This window comes from Heliangelus exortis, chromosome 3, assembly GCF_036169615.1.
Source record: "Heliangelus exortis chromosome 3, bHelExo1.hap1, whole genome shotgun sequence".
Classification (NCBI taxonomy): domain Eukaryota; kingdom Metazoa; phylum Chordata; class Aves; order Apodiformes; family Trochilidae; genus Heliangelus; species Heliangelus exortis.
Genome location: NC_092424.1, coordinates 69,043,088 through 69,060,937, shown reverse-complemented (window position 1 = coordinate 69,060,937; position 17,850 = coordinate 69,043,088). Strand labels below are relative to the sequence as shown.

The 17,850-nt window shown below is 42.3% G+C and overlaps 1 protein-coding gene and 1 long non-coding RNA gene across 3 annotated transcripts in view; one reads left to right on the top strand and one right to left on the bottom strand.

Moving 5' to 3' along the window:
• Nucleotides 1-5,293, bottom strand: part of CDK19 (cyclin dependent kinase 19) — a 122,818-nt gene extending 117,525 nt beyond the window's left edge. Inside the window, exon 1 of one of the 2 annotated variants that reach the window (XM_071741166.1) lies at nucleotides 5,153-5,293. In XM_071741166.1, coding sequence (XP_071597267.1) covers nucleotides 5,153-5,280 — 128 coding nt within the window. In that variant the 5' untranslated portion in view covers nucleotides 5,281-5,293. Of the gene's footprint in view, nucleotides 1-4,905; nucleotides 5,030-5,152 lie in introns of those variants that run through there. The other variant, XM_071741167.1, reaches the window with a different exon arrangement.
• Nucleotides 5,294-6,937: 1,644 nt separating this feature from the next.
• The window catches only part of LOC139794894 (uncharacterized), a 15,611-nt gene continuing 4,698 nt past the window's right edge, over nucleotides 6,938-17,850 (top strand). Inside the window, exon 1 of the long non-coding RNA XR_011725297.1 lies at nucleotides 6,938-7,028. This is a non-coding gene — a long non-coding RNA (uncharacterized lncRNA). The remainder of the gene's footprint in view (nucleotides 7,029-17,850) is intronic.

The window sequence follows — 17,850 nt, the reverse complement described above, 5'->3', positions numbered from 1 at the left end:
TTTTCCACTTCTACTTCAAACAACTAAATTCATCACACAAAAAAAATCTGAAACTAACAAAAAGTTACATGTCCAGGACCACAGCCAACATTCCTACGTTAGACTATACACTCGTCTTTCCCACATGCTTCCTCTTTCTTTCTTTCCCCATGCCCTAACTTTCATTTGACTCTTCTGGGGACTTGAATGCTAAACACTTCAGATCCACATTAAGAACGTTACATCAGTGCTTCTGCACACTGATTTCAGTCCAAGGAGGAAAACAGACTCCTCTTTAGTTACAAACTTACAGCACTCAAAAAAGGGGTGGGGGGGTGAGAAAGGAGAGAAGATTTCATTTGTTTCCCCCTCCTATGCCCTGTACTACACAGTGATGTTCTTGGACTTGCATCACTGGTGCCCAGTTTCCAAAAAGGAATTCCATATTTGGCTACCAAGATGAAGCCTGTTTTATACCAGTTCTCTTGTTTGAAAGTTACACATAGATCAGCTGCAAAGTAATCTGACAAGTTACAAACAGTGACATTCTTTTTATTTAAAAATTTTTTTAAAAAACCAAACTATATTAGCATACAAATCTACACATTCATTCTGCTGATACATTGTACAGTACAGGACAGTGTCCAGCCTTTTACACTTGCCAAAGATTGTTATATTTTGTTATCTTTGGCAAGAGGGTCTGCAGAGGCAGTGCCTGCTGCCAAGCAGGCTGCAAGCTTGGGGGCTACCAAGGGTACAATTCCTCAGCCTTCTGCTGCCAATGTCTTGGAAGCTGATCAATGCATTTCTGTCATTTTCTCTCTAACAAGATTTAAAAGCACATACCTACTTTTTAAAAGGTGTTCTGAAATATATAGATAAAAAATATTACCTCCATAGTTACTTTAAAAAAGAGGAAAAAAAAGCTGTTTGTAATTTAATTTTAATAACCTCCATTGCCCCAAAGCAAGTTGTGAGTAAAAGAATAAGAACATAGCCATAGCATGAAAGAACGCAGCCATCTCAATTGTTTGTTTAAAAGTAAGCAGAAGCAGCAATAACTAGAAAGCTATTATTTACATGAAGATTTCAGCTTTTACAAGTGTTACATCTGCTGTTGCTACAGAAGGAAGAACAGAGTGACCTATTTTCTACCTGACTCGAGCATCCCACTTCTCCTTGCACTCTCCTGACTAACCAACTGCAGGATCTTTTCAGCTTGATGACTTGTCCAAACATCCTCTGGCAGGCAAGCTGACATCTTGGTGAAGGAAAGAAAATACTTCACAGTGGCCTGGACTAATAGACTGATCCCTCCCAAAGAGAAAAGGAATATAACTCAGGCACATACAACAAGCAAAAAGAATTTCCAACCTTAGCTCTATCCTAAAAATTTCCTCCCATGTAATAAGGAGTTACCTGAAGTGAAACAACTAAGCACAGCAGCATGGCCTAAACTGTAATCAAAGAAATGGCAAGGAACCTAATGAGGAGAGGTGAGGCACAAAACTAAGATCCACTTTCCTAACTGCGACTGGAAAAATTGTATTTATTGTTTTACTGGACAAACGTGACCAAATGTCAAAAAAAATGTTCGCGGAAATCAAAATGACATTTCAAGACAGTACATACACACATAAAAATCATAACAGATTTTCCAGCTACATAAAGATCTGAAAACTTAATACTGACAAATTAATTACAATTGTATCACTATTTCCCCCCTTGAAGCTACCGGTCCAGTTTTAGTGTACACCCAAATAAACCACTAGACAGCTTATATGAAGACCCCTACTTTCTAGCCTTTCTGGACTACAAAGATTTATTAATAAATGTTTTGTAAACCCAGGTGTCTAATTTAGCAAAATGCATAATGCACGTAATACTGCTAGACCTCCTCAGAGCACATGAACACCAATAGAATAAAGCTGCAGGAGCCAAACATCTTAAAAAATATGCTCAAGTAGTGCATGCAAATGACACACCAATATTGTTCAAATCTGACTGCCTATTAAAAAAAAAAAATTAACTTTCATTGAAATCACTAGATTTCAAAGCTCACTAGAAACATGCACAAATCATACTCTGCCCTCAGCAGAAAAAGCCAAACTAAGCTGCTGCTTTGCTGAAAAACTGTTTTTATGCCTAAACCATTCAGAGAAATCTAAGCAATGCAACCACTTTTTTTTACAAGCATTTTATCAAAGTGCTTGCCAAGCTCCATATAAACACATTTTACTATTTTATGAAGTTTATATGCCAAGTTTTTTTAAACACGTGACAGGCTCTCAGCGGATTTTCTGTAGGGCTACAAGGTTGTTACTGCCCCTAAGCCTCTCAAGACTGTAAAATGACTATAAGAAACAGTAGCCAGAATCTTTTTCATTTATACAGGAATGTCCTCCAAATTTGAAATACTGAAACAGTCTCTATGATCAACCAAAGAATTCCTTTACACAAAGCTCAAAATCCCCCAGTGATCAGCACACTCCAAATACACAGCACTGATGGGTTTCCATTGCCAGCACTGGAAAAAGTTTCCTTCTGTCACTAAGGATGCCTGAAATTTAAGAACTAATGCTAGATATCCTCCACCTTGCAGAGACATTTTATCTAGGTAATTTCACAAGGAAATCACCTTATTTCAATGATTTAAGGTTTTTTCAAGTTTTTTTTAACTTGTTCACATCTAACTTTCACCCAAGGTCCTAGAGACACACAAAAGCAGCTGAGAGTGAAGTCACCAACACCATAGAGAAGAAAAAAAAGGGGGGGGGAAGGGAAGGGAAATACCCAGTTTCCAAGCATCATGAAGTAATTTCAATCTATCTGACTGCCCACAGAAACTTTGCACTTTTGCACTTCCTCTTACCAGTTTGTTTTCTTACAGTTCAAGGTCTCCCTTTGATTATTTCCAGCTCTGACACATTAGCTATCTTTTTTATCATGTTTACTTTTGCTTTACTACCCATCTGCATTTATAATACTGTGATTATAGCATAATACTATTATTATTGTAGGGATTTTGAAGACAACTCCTTTATGGTGCTTTGCAGCATCAACGTAATTCTTGCAAAGGATTCCCATTGCCAATTACAGTACTGAAACATAAGTTAAGAAAAGACACCAGATTTCATTTTTTGCATAAAATGGTAAACCAAAAGCTCTGCCTCTTCTATGCTCTTCTTACAAACAGTAATTTTAAGATTATTATCTCAACAGCAAAAAACATTTAACCAGCATTTTGAGTGCTTCTGCTACCACTTCCTCTCATGTCTCTCATACGATATAAATTTTTTAAAAAACACGACTACTAAAACCACAAATATTAAAAGAGCTTGGTGGAAGCTGTAATACCCAGAAAGCCTTCAACGTTTCCTTTCCAAGTTAGCTATGCTCTAGTATTCTCAAGCTTGCAGAGCAGGCTAGTCAGTCAGAGCTCCATTTCCCAGCATTTAATTCTCCACCTGAATTACCATGCTACCTTTCAGTTATTAATCATTTTGATACAACATCCTCTTAACTCAGAGTTGAAAATTTAAAGACACACATGAATGCAATTTACTCCCACAGAAAAATCCCTGGACTTCTCTATTAATCTAAAGCAGCAGCATTCCATTAATCACTTCCAGGACTTTATTTGTAAAATTGCCATTTTTCCTTATTCAGCCTTTTATTGTCCTCAAAGTTTCATAGCTGCCTATAATGGAAGGCTATTACTCTTTGGCTTTCTGTTAGAAAGGTATCACATCTGATGTGCAAGAGTTTTATTCAATTTCACTGAATCGCATGCTTAGAACACTTCTATAAATGCAGACTGTGTTTGTGCACTATTCACATGCTGCAGCAAAAAAGTGCTTAATGGCTTTTCTGAAAGAAAAGGGCCATGTCTGGAACCTGCACCTGCACAAGAACCTTACCCAGGCCTCAGGACTGCTCCTCTTTAATGACTGCCCACCAGCCAAGCACTCCCGCATTGCAAGCAGAGTTCCCCACTGCTCTCTTAACCATAGTGCAGTGAAAACAGCATCCACGGGATACCTATTCCTCGGGGAAAAGAAGCCAGCCCTGTTGAGGCAACATGCATTGGCTTAATGGCTGAATGACCTCTCAGGGGCCAGCCAGGTGTGTGAGGAGAGGGAGAGGAAAGGGCTGCCGATGGAGACACACCTCCCGCACACCTGTGCACAGGTATCATAGAATCACAGAATTGGCTGGGTTGGAAGGGACCTCGGAGATCATCAAGTCCAACCCTTGATCCACTACCACTGCAGTTACCAGACCATGGCACTGAGTGCCATATCCAGTCTTTTTTTAAATATCTCCAGGGACGGGGAACCCACTATTTTCTGGGTACTGTCAGGAGCTGCTAGTTCTACCTGCACTAAGCCCGCCGGACAGGCCGCTAAACCCAGCCAGCTTGGACCTGGGTTCAGCTGGGTACCGAGAGCAGGGGCCAGCTCAGGGACCAACCAACACACTCCCTGTGAGTACCCAGGGTCTCTCGGGCACACCAGCCTGCTCGGGAGAACCCGGGGAGGGGCCGTGGGTAGCCCGGTGCTCCTCGCATCGAACTTGCTCGTTTTCCCCATCCCCTGCAAGTTCTGGGAGCAGAACGTCAAAGCACGAAGGCAGCCACACAAAAGATGAAAGCGATGACGTGAAACCCGATGTGAAAGCCAAAGGCGATCACAACGGCACAGCCCGCTGACACGGCACCCCCCCCCTCCCCCCCCGTTTCCCCCGCTGCGCCGGCGGAGGGGGCAGAGCGGGAAGCGCCACCGGGGGCCTCGGCCACTGCCGGCGGCGGCGAGGCGCTGCCGGGTCCCGCGGCCGCCGGGACGGAGGGCACACACCGGGCACCGCAACAAACAGCCGGGCGTCCGGCACAGCTACGGGGCCGGGACGGGCTCGTCTTCCCCTTACCCGACACCAGGGCACGTCGGGCAGCCGGGCACCCCCCGGCAGCCGCATACGCCCCGCGCCTCAGGGCCGGGGCCCGCTCCCGGTGCGGGGCGGGGGCTGCCCGGGCGGGCTCCGCGCTCCGGCCCCCGCGCGTTGCCAGAAACTTTCCGGGGAGGGGGGTGAAGGGCAGTGGAGTGGGGGGGGTAGGGGAGTGAGGGGGCCCGGCGGCCGTTGGCGGCGCGGCCCGGCGGCGCGGCGCGGCCCTTACCCGTCCTTGCGGCGGGCCTTGTAGACGTGCCCGTAGGTGCCTCTGCCCACTTTGCAGCCCTCGTATTCGAACAGGTCCTCCACCCGCTCGCGCTCGGCCGCCAGCTTCGACTTGAACTCGTAGTCCATGTCTTGCCCATGGGCGGGGAGAGACGGGCAGGGGGGACGCGGCGGCCGGATCAGCACCCCCGGCTGGCAGAGCCCCCTCCCGGCGCCGCCATTTCCGGGGCTCGGTAGGGGCGGCGGGCGGGCGGGGGGCTTAAGGGGCGGTTTGTTTTTGTTTTGGTTCGGGGCTTTTTGGCGGGGGGGGGGAGGGGGTGCGCTCCGCCGCCACCCGCTTCAACTGGGCTCCTCGCGGCGCGGCGCGGGGAATGCCGGGAGTCGTAGTGCGGCTGCGGGCGTCAGCCCCGTCGCGGCGGGCGGACGGTGCGGCGGGAGAACTACAACTTCCGGCATGCCCCGCGCCGCCCCGGCTAGGCAGCGTCGGCGCACTTGGCTCCCCGGAGACACCGAGCATTTCAGCGGCCGCTGGGAACTTGCTGACTCTTCACATTGCGGCGCGGAGGCGGGAGCGGCGAGCGCGACCGGGCTCGACGCCTCTCTCTGGAAGAGCAAGAGGACCCATATGCTGCCAGCGCTGCCGCCGCTGCTGCCGCCGCCGCGCCTCGCAGCGCGCACCGGGTGCTGAATAGTGCGGCAACTTGTTTATCTCGTGAGGTGCCATTCAAAGCCTTGCCCCGCCCCTTTTCCCGATACTGCTTTTTGATTGGCCAGCCACACCGCGCCCCCGCCGTGGTTGGGCCGTAGGTCCTCGCCGGCGGCTCCCGAGTCCGAGCTCGCAGCTGGTCCGCCTGAGGCGGGCAGGGGAGCGGGGCAGAGCCGAGCCGAGACCGGCGGCTGTATACGAGGCAGCGGCCTGAGCCCGGTTAAGGGTAGCGCCCGGTGGGCGGTCACTTCTGGGCTGAAGGGCGGGGCCGTGCCCGCGGGAGCGGCGGTTGGTGCCTCGCGGCCCCAGTGACAGGCGGCGCGCGGGAGCGGCCGTTGAGGCGCGTCCAGTACCGGCAGCTATGGGGCCCGGCCCGGCCCAGGCAAAGAGCTCGGCAGCCCGCGGAGGCCTCGGTGCCGGCTTTGCCGGGCCGACACGAGTGCATTGCAGGCCCCGCGCATGTCTGGGGGTAAACGGAGGAATGGAAAGCTGGAGTGGAGGGGAGGAGACCGGTTCTGGCGGCATCTTCGTGTCGCTGCGGTTCCATGTTGGGAACTGGAATTCTCAGAAGGTGGCGAGGGGTAGCCAGATGCTGCTGAATAAACTCGTTTGCCACATTAAGGATCACTGGGGCAGATGACTGCGTTTTCATTCAAATGGTAACCCAGGCTTATTGCTGAGGCTTTTTGATTCTACAGAGCATGGAGACTATCAGAGAAACACACTGTTAATTTCAGGTTAGGATTTCATTACGAGTATTTTGAGATTCTAGAAGTATTTAGGCCTTTAGGACCTTTGTCTCATTTAAGGATTTCTTTGTGAAAGCCGTAACATTCTGCAAGCAGATGTGCGTTACAGAAGCAGCATGCGGAGCAAACCAAGTATCAAGGTTTTATCCTGGCATAGAAGCAATAATCCCTACATTGTGCACCCAGCCGTAGTTTATAATCAGCAACAAGTGACTGAAAGAGAGAAGCTGCAGAAGGGAAGAGTAAAAACGGAGGTTGTCCATGTAGAGAAACCATCTCGGTGTGTCACCTGCCCAGCCAGCATTAGTTACCGACATGGAAAGTTTTTTCACTGTCTAACAGACTGGGTGGGAGGGGTAGACGAGCTGATGAGAATCTGTCGTTGCTGACAAAGCAAAGGGAGGGGTGAACTGCTCCATAAGGTAAGGTACTATATATGATTACTAGTGCATAGCTAAGTCATGAGATCCTAACCAGAAGTTTGTTTCTCAAGCTACAGCAGGAGTGTAACCATTTTGAAGTGATTATTTCTTCCAGAAGGCAACATGATTAAGAATTTCCCTTGTACCTGGTAGCTGGCAATTGACATTCTCAGAAAACTTCATCACTCCTTTTCTTTTTCCAGAAACCTAGAAGTGTTTTTCTCCACAGCTGCAGATACAAATCTTTCTGAACATGGCCTGATCCCCCATCATGAGCTGGCAAACTTCCTAAACACAGGAGAGAGGACACCATTGATCTTTCAGTGTCAACTTTAAAGTCATTTGCTAAAATTAGAGCTATCCATTTAAATTTTACAAAGCATTCACTTCTTTGGTCATTTAGTAGAAAAAGCCAACACTGAGAAGAAAGTGACACAGACTTGAAAAGACAAGCATGTATCTGCAGAAGGTTGTGCTACCCAGACATATTTATCCAGTCTTAAATGTTGCTAGAAATACCTTGCTATTGGTAAAAATAAACTCTACAAGTAGTCCTCATTGCCATCTTTGACAAAAAAAATAGATGTTATTGCCTATTTTCATTTCAATTCTACTATCGAGTGACAATACTACAATTCTACTATGTAAAGACTATAAAATGTACTTTTTACATTATATGTCTGCAGCCCCCATGAGAGAGTGGCTAATGGCACCCACTGTTACAGAATCTCTGCCAGGATGGCATTTCTAAGCCAAGGCAGTTTAATTCCCCTCTGCCCTACACTGTACCCAGCTCCCTAGTGTTGCAGACAGCCATTTTATTCTGTCTTCCATAAACTGATCATGCTTTTGCCAGTAAACATTTTGCCCCTTGCTGTTGCTTCTGGGAGCCTGTCAGAAACCTCTCTGACCTCTGGAAGCCGCCTTAAAATTGCAGACCTGCATTTCCCTGTGACCAGTCCACATCCATGTTTTATTTCTGTACAAATACTGTCCTGAAGTAGCCTTTCCCACTCCTGTGTGTGTCCCCTGCCAAAAATATTTATAGAGAGTAATCTCATCCACACGCAGAGTTTACTTCACAGGACTAAACAAGCCATACTCTTCTCAACCCCCTCGTGAGCCCCCCTGCTCCAGTGGAAGCTGAGGTAGTACAAAGTTGGTTATGGGAAACACAGAACATGATCTGTGCCCTGGTTCCAACTCTGGTAACACAGTTCTGCTTCTAGTTTCTGAATCCCTACTTCAGCCACATAAAAGCCATTAAAAGCATAGCATCAGCTCCAAGTGTAGGCCAGATCAGAGGCCAGGAAGAATGAGGCTACCTCCTCATTTGAAGCAGAAGTTTTATTGATTCATGGTTAAAGGATAGAAATGGGCACATTCATATCTTCTTGAGGTTGGAGTGCACGGCAGGATTCCACCTTAAGTTCATAAAGATAGACAAAATTGTTTGTGTGAACAACTGCTTGCTGGAAAACAGCTGCCTGGCATCTCCTCTCCAGAGGAGGAGCAGCAGTGGGCAGCCACAGAACAGAGATGAATCTTTGAGCAGTGTCAAATGGGCCAAGGGAAAGAGGCAGAATAGTACTGAGACCTTTCCATTGCTCTTCCGTGTCAGTAGAATGGTTGCAACGCTGGTAATACACACTTAATAGCATACATGGGGTTTTTAAATCTTTTATTCATTGTATTATTTGCTTCTAGTCAGAAGACAACTGTAACATTTATACTATATAATGCCCTATCATTTGTTAATTGTGCTGATGCAGACAGTCTTAGTTGCCCCACCAAGAAAAATAGAAAATTATAGGCTTGCAGATTGCAAGCATGACTTTTTTCAGCCTGACAGCCTAACCAAAGATACTCAGGTTGTCACTGATCAAAATCACCACTTCTTCCAAATCTCAAGTCAATGCAATTACATAGCACACAGACTGTTGTAAAGGAAAGGTGATTCAAGCAAGACTGAAAGCTGGGGAACTGAATATTCTCACCAGTTCTCTAAGCAGTTCTCCAAAACATGGATTTCTAATGTAAAAAGGAAGAATTTGGTCTCTAGCACTTCAGTCTCATGGAAGTAATACATACAGACCATTTTTCTTCTTTGCAGATTGCCTTTCATGTAAAATGCACTGCTTTATTTTCTTTCCAACTTGTCTTAACTTAATTCCCTGGCTTGGTAAGTTCTGCTTTCTGTTATAGGCAATCTCTTACATTTTTCTCTTTGTGTATTAGTGAGACCAAAAAGATGTGGGTTTTTTTTTAATTTTTCTAGGCCACATCTGGAAGTAGTTGCAGATTTTCTTAACTCACTTTCATAACTCTTCTTACTCTCTTTGTAAGCTTCTACTCGTTAAGACAGCATAAAATTTTGGATTATTAGGAATCAAGACAGCATTTCTCCAGTAGATCTTGAGTGGGCCAATAATAAACATATACAAATGGTGTTTACTTCATTCACATTTAAGATGATGATGTTTCGCTTAAGATTGGAGGGATGCATCTCAGAAGTCTAAAGAATAAGAGTGGGGAAAATTCATATGAATAGAGGTCTCACATGATGTGTATTATCTCTTCAGAAGCATAGAAAAATAACAATTCTATTTTAAAATATGTAGAAATATACTTGGGATTTTTAACTGTTATTAGTGTGAGTGTGAAGAGCCAAATTAAAGTGGAACAGCATGCCAGAGGATTTCTAATAGGAATATATTAGGAAATCTTCAGCTGACACTAAGTTCATATGTTATCATTCTCAGTAAAACTCTGAATTTTTGAGTCTTTTTGTGTCAGTGAGGTTCTAACACCTATGAAACAAGCATTAAACTTATTTAATAGGTTTAGAAAATACAGTACATAACTAAGGGGCTCTTTCAAGATTTTACAGTAAATGTAGACAGCCTGCCGGGAACGGAAGATGGGAATCCTGACTTCTGCTCTGATGATATCATTAGTTGGCTAGCACTGATTTTTTTAATTCATTTTTAAAGTACCATAATCAAAATAGTACTAAAATAGAAACCTTGTGCTGTTTTTCTTGAGTATAATCCAAGAACCTGGTCTCAAAATAGGCTGTACTGCTTTTCACTGTTTTTCCTGAGAAAAAGAAACCCCTCACAAAAACACAAAAGCTATCCCCTTCTCTTTACAGACTGGCAAGAATGAACAGCTACCCGACAAAACCAAGGGAATTCAGCAACTAAAAAATAGTGGGAGAAAGCAAAGTAAAAGTGAAACAATTCTTCATTGCACCATGTGCCACAGTCCATTATTGCACAACAACAATTCACCCTTATGACTGATCAACTAGTGTAACCACTTGTGTATCTTAGCATACCCACTTACTCCCTGTGAGCTGTGAAGCAAGATGCATGAGCTTATTTCATTTGCAATATAGATAAGATATGATGTGAGTATAATCTGTGTGTAGTAATATGTATATACAGCAGGCTTTCTTCAGTTTTTCAGAAACAACAAAAAAAAATGCAGATGACACTGTTAACTAGTGTGTGAATTAGTGTTCACATTTCAGAATCAGCATGACAGCTGGTTTAGAGGGCCAGGCAATACCTCCAAGAGGAGGTTTGGGAAGCTTTGAATTCTAAAAACATTGAAGTTGCCCCGTAATTATGGAGAAAACATAAACTCTAATTCTGGATATGGCAGCCCAAATGTTATACTTTGGAGCTGCACAAGTGGTGTAACTGAGTCTGAAGAAGTAAACCACGAGTTTTCATGGAAGAAGGGTTATTCCAAAAGAATTCTTAAAGTACTTAAAGCTGAGGTGTTCACAGTTCATAAGTGAACTGGGAAAAGAAATTAATGATGTGACAACATTTGAAGAATATGTCTAATAAATGAGATCTAAAGCTAGTGGAAAAGTAATGCAAGAGGCTTCCACAAGTCTGTGTGAGTAGTAGTAGCTAAAAGCTGTTCCAATGTGCAGTGTAATGCCTGTGGGAGCAAATACATACAGACATGATGATGAACTCATGTTCTAAGTGTCAGGAAAAGTTGTGAAGTCATGAGTAGTTCTGGTAAACTTAAAGGAAAAAGAAGAAACTTTTTCAGGAGAAGGATAAGAAAACAAAGCATGAAACACACTTACATAGTTGTGCATGTAACTACAGTGTACTACTAGCTTATCCTTTCAGTTCTATCTCAGAATATATATACTAGGATTATAGTAACACTCAGGCTTGGATAACCAAAACTCAGAAATACAAAATGACAAAATGGTGGGATGCAAATACTCTAGGAGCTATTAAACACAAAATACTGCCTCTGTCATAGAAAGTCTGCAGAATTCAGATTACTGGGAGCTGGGAATGCATGCAGAAGAGATTATTGCTATCTGCTTGGCACTTTTCCTATACCCTTTCATCATGTGCTAGCCTCTGGTCTCATCTAGTACAGCCATTCTTATGATCCTATGAGGAGAGGCTAAATAAATGCTTTTGGATTTGTTACCTGGGAAAATAAATTATTTGGTACAGGAGGGGTTATAGTAAATTGATCCAAAAAAACATAATTAATTATGTGTGTTATTTGTGGCTATTGCATACCATGGTCCAGAGGAAACTTGTAGCTCAGGATTTCGCTGCAACACAGTTTGTCAGGAGATGAGAAGATGTACTAACAAAAGAAATGAGTGATCCAAGAGCTGAATCCCTCCTGCCTGTGAATGATTTTGAGCTTTGTGAAACTATAGTGGAATTAGATTTAGGAAAAACAAAGAACTGTTATGCTGCAAGCCTTGATATGTTACTGAAGTTCTGCTTTTCTTACTTCCAGTCTAATTTTATTATTTCCTAACTCCATCCATAGCCCAGTGGCAAATTCCTAAATTATCTAGATGCCAGAACTGTATTTACAGCCAGATAGGAAATGACAGCATTGGCTGCTGGCTCCCTATGCTGAAGAAGTTGAGCAACTCTGAATTTTAAAGAAATCCAGATGGTCAAATGAGAGCAGAAACCAGGAGTTCCATTGTCCTGCATGGTTTTATTCCTTTGGGGACCAAGTTTTCTATCTGTAACGCAAAGCACGGTATTTCCCCATCTTTAGGAAAACTTTTCTAATAAAGTATTAGTAAACCTATCAGTTAATTTTACAAGCTGTCTTCATCGACCAGTAAGGAATTTGCAGTCAGACAAATTCAGTCAGACTGAAAGAAAGATCTAACCAAAATCTTTTCATGCTTCAGGCTATGATCTTGCCACTACAACTCAAAAAAAAAAAAAACCCCAAAACAACCAACATCTCCTGAGACTACCTATTGTTAATGCCATATACAGAAAAGACTACTGAAGTACTGACTACTGAAGCAAAAGTAATTTTTAAACCCTTGCCACTAAATCTCAAACATTTTATCATCAAACCCCTACAGTACTTCTATCTGGATAAAGTATCAAGGAGAAGGTGACTATGACTCATGGAAAATGCAGAAACAAGAGTTGATGCAAGGGAAGTATGGGGATGATGCATCTATAGACAATCACTAACTGCTCTTACTACAGAATGCAAATGCTGTTGTTGTTGAACTATCACTATTATTATCACTAGCTTCTCTGTCATCCTCAGTCCAGTTTTACACATAGACATTCATCAAAATTAAGGCAACCAAAAGCATTAAATTATTGTACTCAAGCTAAAGTATTTTCAACTGCCATAAAATGTTTCTTTGAAGTACAAAGTGCCCTTGGTTCCCTGTAGCCTCTGATGGTGTATTGTGTATGGTTGGGATGGGGTTAATTTTCTTCAAAGCAGCCCATATGGTGCTGTTTTTTAGATTTGTGACCAAAACAGTCTTGACAAGACTCCAGTGTTTTAGCTATTGCTGAGCAGTGCTTGCACAGCGTCAAGGCCACCTCTGTTTCTCACTCTGCCCCCACAGCGAGTAGGCTGACACAAGCTGACCAAAGAGATACTGCACACTGTGTAACATCATGCTCAGAGAGAAAACTGGGGGAAAGGAGTTTTTGCAAAGTGTTCATTGCTTGCAGTCTGGCTGAGCATTAGTCTGCTGGTGGGAGGTAGTAAGTGAATGTCTTGTTTCCTTTTCTTTTTTTTTTTTTTTCTTTCCTTGACTTATGAAACTCTCTTTATCTTGACCCATGTGTTTTTCTCACTTTTGCCCTTTCTATTCTGCCCCTTGTCCCACTTGGGTGGGAGTAAGCAAGCAGCTGTGTGGACATTTAGCTGCTGGCTAGTGTCAACCCACCACCCATAGGAAAGCTCTGTGAAAATAAGAGAAGGAAGTGGGATGAATCTTATTAGGCTAATTGCTTTGCCATGGCTCTCATCTTCCACTCTCTCTGTGGAAGCTACCAAATCCATATTGTTAGGACTGGGTAGAAGAAGTCACAGTTCATTTTCTCTTTCCCAGCTACTGGTGTCAGCAAGAAGGCAATATGGATCTTACAAGGATTAACAAACTGGTAACAGTTCCTGTTGTGCGTACCAAACAAACAAAATGTGCTGCTTCTTCCAACCTCTAATGTAGGTATAGGCAACCTATAGCTCTCAAACCACATGAAATTTCTCTATCACTTCTGCAGTCACCATATGACAGGTACCAGGCAGTGCAAGTATGTAAGTTCCTGCACATTCTGTATGTCCAGCTGTCAAAAAAGACAAACAACCTCAAGTTTCTGTCACCTTGGACCCAGCTCTACTGTCCAGCAGAACACTTACCAACAGACTATAATGTCATTTTACAGAGTTTGGTCTCTCCTTAGTGTGATGTCACATGAATTGAGCTTCCAGCTCTCGTCTTCCTCAGTCTGAAACTATTGTGTTTGATTCTGCACAGCCACAGTCTGGTATCATGACAAAAAACCCAAGATCTTCCTCTGACTGAAGTTTTCTTACCAGTTGGTAAACCTCTGGCAAAATAGGCTCCTCCACTAACCCTGTGACTTCTGAGGAATGATAGGAATTTGGATTCTACAGAACTGTAAGCTTTTCAGGACTGTCTAAGGGAAAAACAGTGAAAGGGTTTTTTTTTGTTTGTTTGTCATCTCAGTGTAAGGAGGCTTACATTTTAGGAAACAAAATTCATACAGTCTTTAACTCAAACAGTGCTTCCAGAATAACTTAGTGGAGCCATATTTACTCCAGAGTCTGTTCCAAACCTCATTCTTACCACTGGAAAACTGATGTAGATGTTTCAGTTCTTTTGTCTCTAAGAAGGAACACTAATATTTAGACATCCTTAAAAGGGCTATCTCCAATCTAATTGGTAACTTTATGTGTTCTTGAGTATTAACAATTTTTTTTTTTGTTATTAACTTATTACTGCAAAATTATAGTTGCTAGGGCAAACAAAACTTCCTTCATATAACCTCTTCAGTTCATCACTTGCAGCAGGTGCTTTGGTGTAAGACAAAACACAAGCAGCTGTAACTTTAGCATGCTTGTTGCAGAAAACAAGCATGCTTGAAACAGAAATGATTGTGATAGCAACGGTAACAAACAAACAGTAAACTAGCATCAGATTACCAAATTGTTCTTAGTAGTGCAATCCTGAACACTGTATGTAGTAAACTGGATGCTTATAGAAAAGATGATACTAATATTAAAAAAAAAACATTTTTAAATGGTGACCTTTGTGCTAGTTACACTAAGGATCCATTTTGGGTGCCAAGCTCACTTCTGTCTGTTTGACTGTAATGTATCGCTTTTGACTCAAGACATTCCCAAGTAGAGATCAAGTTGTGCTGTTAAGAAGTGGCAGAAATTAAGTTCTGGCTTCTTTGAATCCATGTCCCATTCTTCATCCTTTCCTGTGTCCACAGCTTGGGCTCTCTGCCCAACATCAATCTTCCCTTCCCCCAGCATCCACAGCTCTTCCTCCTGTCTCCAGCTACCAGCTGGGTGAGAACCAAAGGGATGTGGCTGGTTTTGAGCTAGGCGTGTTTTGGTTTGCCAGCAAACTAAATATAGTAAAATAACCTTTGAGCTTGGGCAACAGCCTTTTCAGTCATGGTAATAATCTGAAGGAAGAAATCTTTCCTTTACTGAGCTGTTACATTTCGTGAATCTTGGAGGAATTTCATAGTCTGAAGTTTTCTATTTCTGTGTCAAATTTAACTAAAATTAACTAATGGATTCAAAAGTTATTAGAGAGCATCTGACAAGATGGGTAGGCAAAGAGCATATCACCTAAATTGTTTCCCGAGGCTTAGAATCACAGAGAAGAACCCTTTGACAAAATGATACAGTTCCCAGTAGTTTACAAATACTTCTTGAAGATGTCAAGTCTGGGCCATATGCAAAACTGGTCTTAGGATTTTTCATACCATCTACAACATCCAGGGGAAATCTCCAAAGCCATTTAGTAGCAACACAGAAGAAAAGCAACAATTGTTTTGATTTATTTGGATTAATACAGAGTTTAGTAGAGACCAGGATAGCACTTCAGGAACCAGAACATGTGTCTTACTTAACCGTCTCCACTCCATCAGTTTGGCAGAATTTCCCAAACATATACAATTGTAATTTGTTGTCAGAAATTAGGTGGGTTATTTGTAAATTTAAAGAAAAGGAAAGAGAAGAGAAGAGAAGAGAAGAGAAGAGAAGAGAAGAGAAGAGAAGAGAAGAGAAGAGAAGAGAAGAGAAGAGAAGAGAAGAGAGAAGAGAGAAGAGAGAAGAGAAGAGAAGAGAAGAGAAGAGAAGAGAAGAGAAGAGAAGAGAAGAGAAAAGAGAAGAGAAGAGAAGAGAAGAGAAGAGAAGAGAAGAGAAGAGAAGAGAAGAGAGAAGAGAGAAGAGAGAAGAGAAGAGAAGAGAAGAGAAGAGAAGAGAAGAGAAGAGAAGAGAAGAGAAGAGAAAAGAGAAGAGAAGAGAAGAGAAGAGAAGAGAAGAGAAGAGAAGAGAAGAGAAGAGAAGAGAAGAGAAGAGAAGAGAAGAGAAGAGAAGAGAAGAGAAGAGAAGAGAAGAGAAGAGAAGAGAAGAGAAGAGAAGAGAAGAGAAGGAAACGAAAGAAAAAGAAAAGAAAAGAAAAGAAAAGAAAAGAAAAGAAAAGAAAAGAAAAGAAAAGAAAAGAAAAGAAAAGAAAAGAAAAGAAAGAAAAGAAAAGAAAAGAAAAGAAAAGAAAGAAAAGAAAAGAAAAGAAAAGAAAAGAAAAGAAAAAGAAAAAAAAATTCATAGGTCCATACTATACAACCCTACAAAATGAACAATTTTCACTGCCTTTAGGACTTGCTGCATATGAAACATCTTCTACATGAACATCCACAGATAAGAATCAGATGTTATATGTGTATGAGTATGTATTTTCTGCCTTTATTAAGTACATTATTTTTTCACATTTCCAACATCCTAGGGTGGATCCAGCTTAAATTCAGATACAAAAAGAACTGGTGTTCTTTGGCACACTGTGTTTTGGCACAGTGCAGGTAACATGATACCTATTCTAAAGTCTGAAAAAAATTTGCATGCTTTCTTTTGTGTGTCTTTTTTCCTTGATATCTCTTAAATATTGATACCACATGTGATTCTTATCCCTCCCAGAACACATAAAAGTAAAAGGGATAAAAAACCCAGACATCAAATTCACCTTGATATGACTTTGATAGAAAGATGACAAAGACACGAGATGAACTCAGTGACATTACAAATTAATTTATTTCTGTCTGTCAATAATTCAGTTTTCATTGAAAGTATGCAGGTCACTGAAATGTTAGAAAAAGCCATCTAATGTCAAAAAGATGTTTAAGAAGAACTTAGTGCCTTAAAACAATGTGGGGGTTATACCAGTTCTGAATTAATTTAGAAATTATGAATAAATTTGGTAAATTACTGATGAATAAACAATACACAGTGACTGTAGCTGGTGTTGGTCAGGCAGCAGGGCACATAATACACTTTCATAGAGAAAGGAGCTAATAGACAAGTTCTACACATCTGAATGGGGAACAACATTGAAAATAAAGATAAAAGATGGATGAGAGTTTAGAATATGGGGAATTTGATTTTACCAGCTCAATCTGGGCATACATAGAAAGCAAATCTGAGTGCTGTGCCATCACCACTGCAGAGCTTTTCAGCAGGCCAGATTCCATAAAATCTACTTCAGGACCTCTTTCCTACGTGCAGAAGATGTATGTGCTTAATTCAAGTAACAACTTCTATTTTTCTGTGTGTTTTATATTGACTTAAAACTATTTTTATAGTTTCATGACTATACATTTTTACTATATGTAAAAAATAAGTTGCAAACCATTTCTCCATTCAGGGTCGTTACTGTTCCCCAACTCTTCATCACTGACCTTTTGCAAAAGACCATTTCCACCCACAGCTCTGCCAGCCTGTTCCCAAAAGGGTGCCTTGGTGCCAGAGAGGCTGCTGAACAACATCCCGTGTGTCCAAGGGGATGAGCCAAAGAGCACTTACACAACAGATATGGGTGCAGTAACCTGCTTCTGGATGGTGACAAACAAGATGTTCTACCTTCATCTTCTCCAGCTCGGCTGGGAAGGAAATGGCAGCCTGCTGCCCTTCTGTATTGCTACACCAGTATCAACAGATCTAAACTGTGCCAGTGCTCAAACCTTGACTGTACTCAGCCTCATGTACTGTATTTGATATATTGATTTGGAAATCAATACTGCAACCTGGTAGCCTCCTTGTGCAAACATATTTATAGCATTCTAAAGGGCTCTTTTCACTGATGTGATATTCCTATAAATTTCTCTCTAATACAGTAAGATATATTGTCATAATCTAGCAGGCAGTTGTGTTATCTCCAATATATAAGCACAAAAGAAGACAAGTTCTCTTCTATTCTCTCTATATCTTTGTATCTTTATCTCTGTAT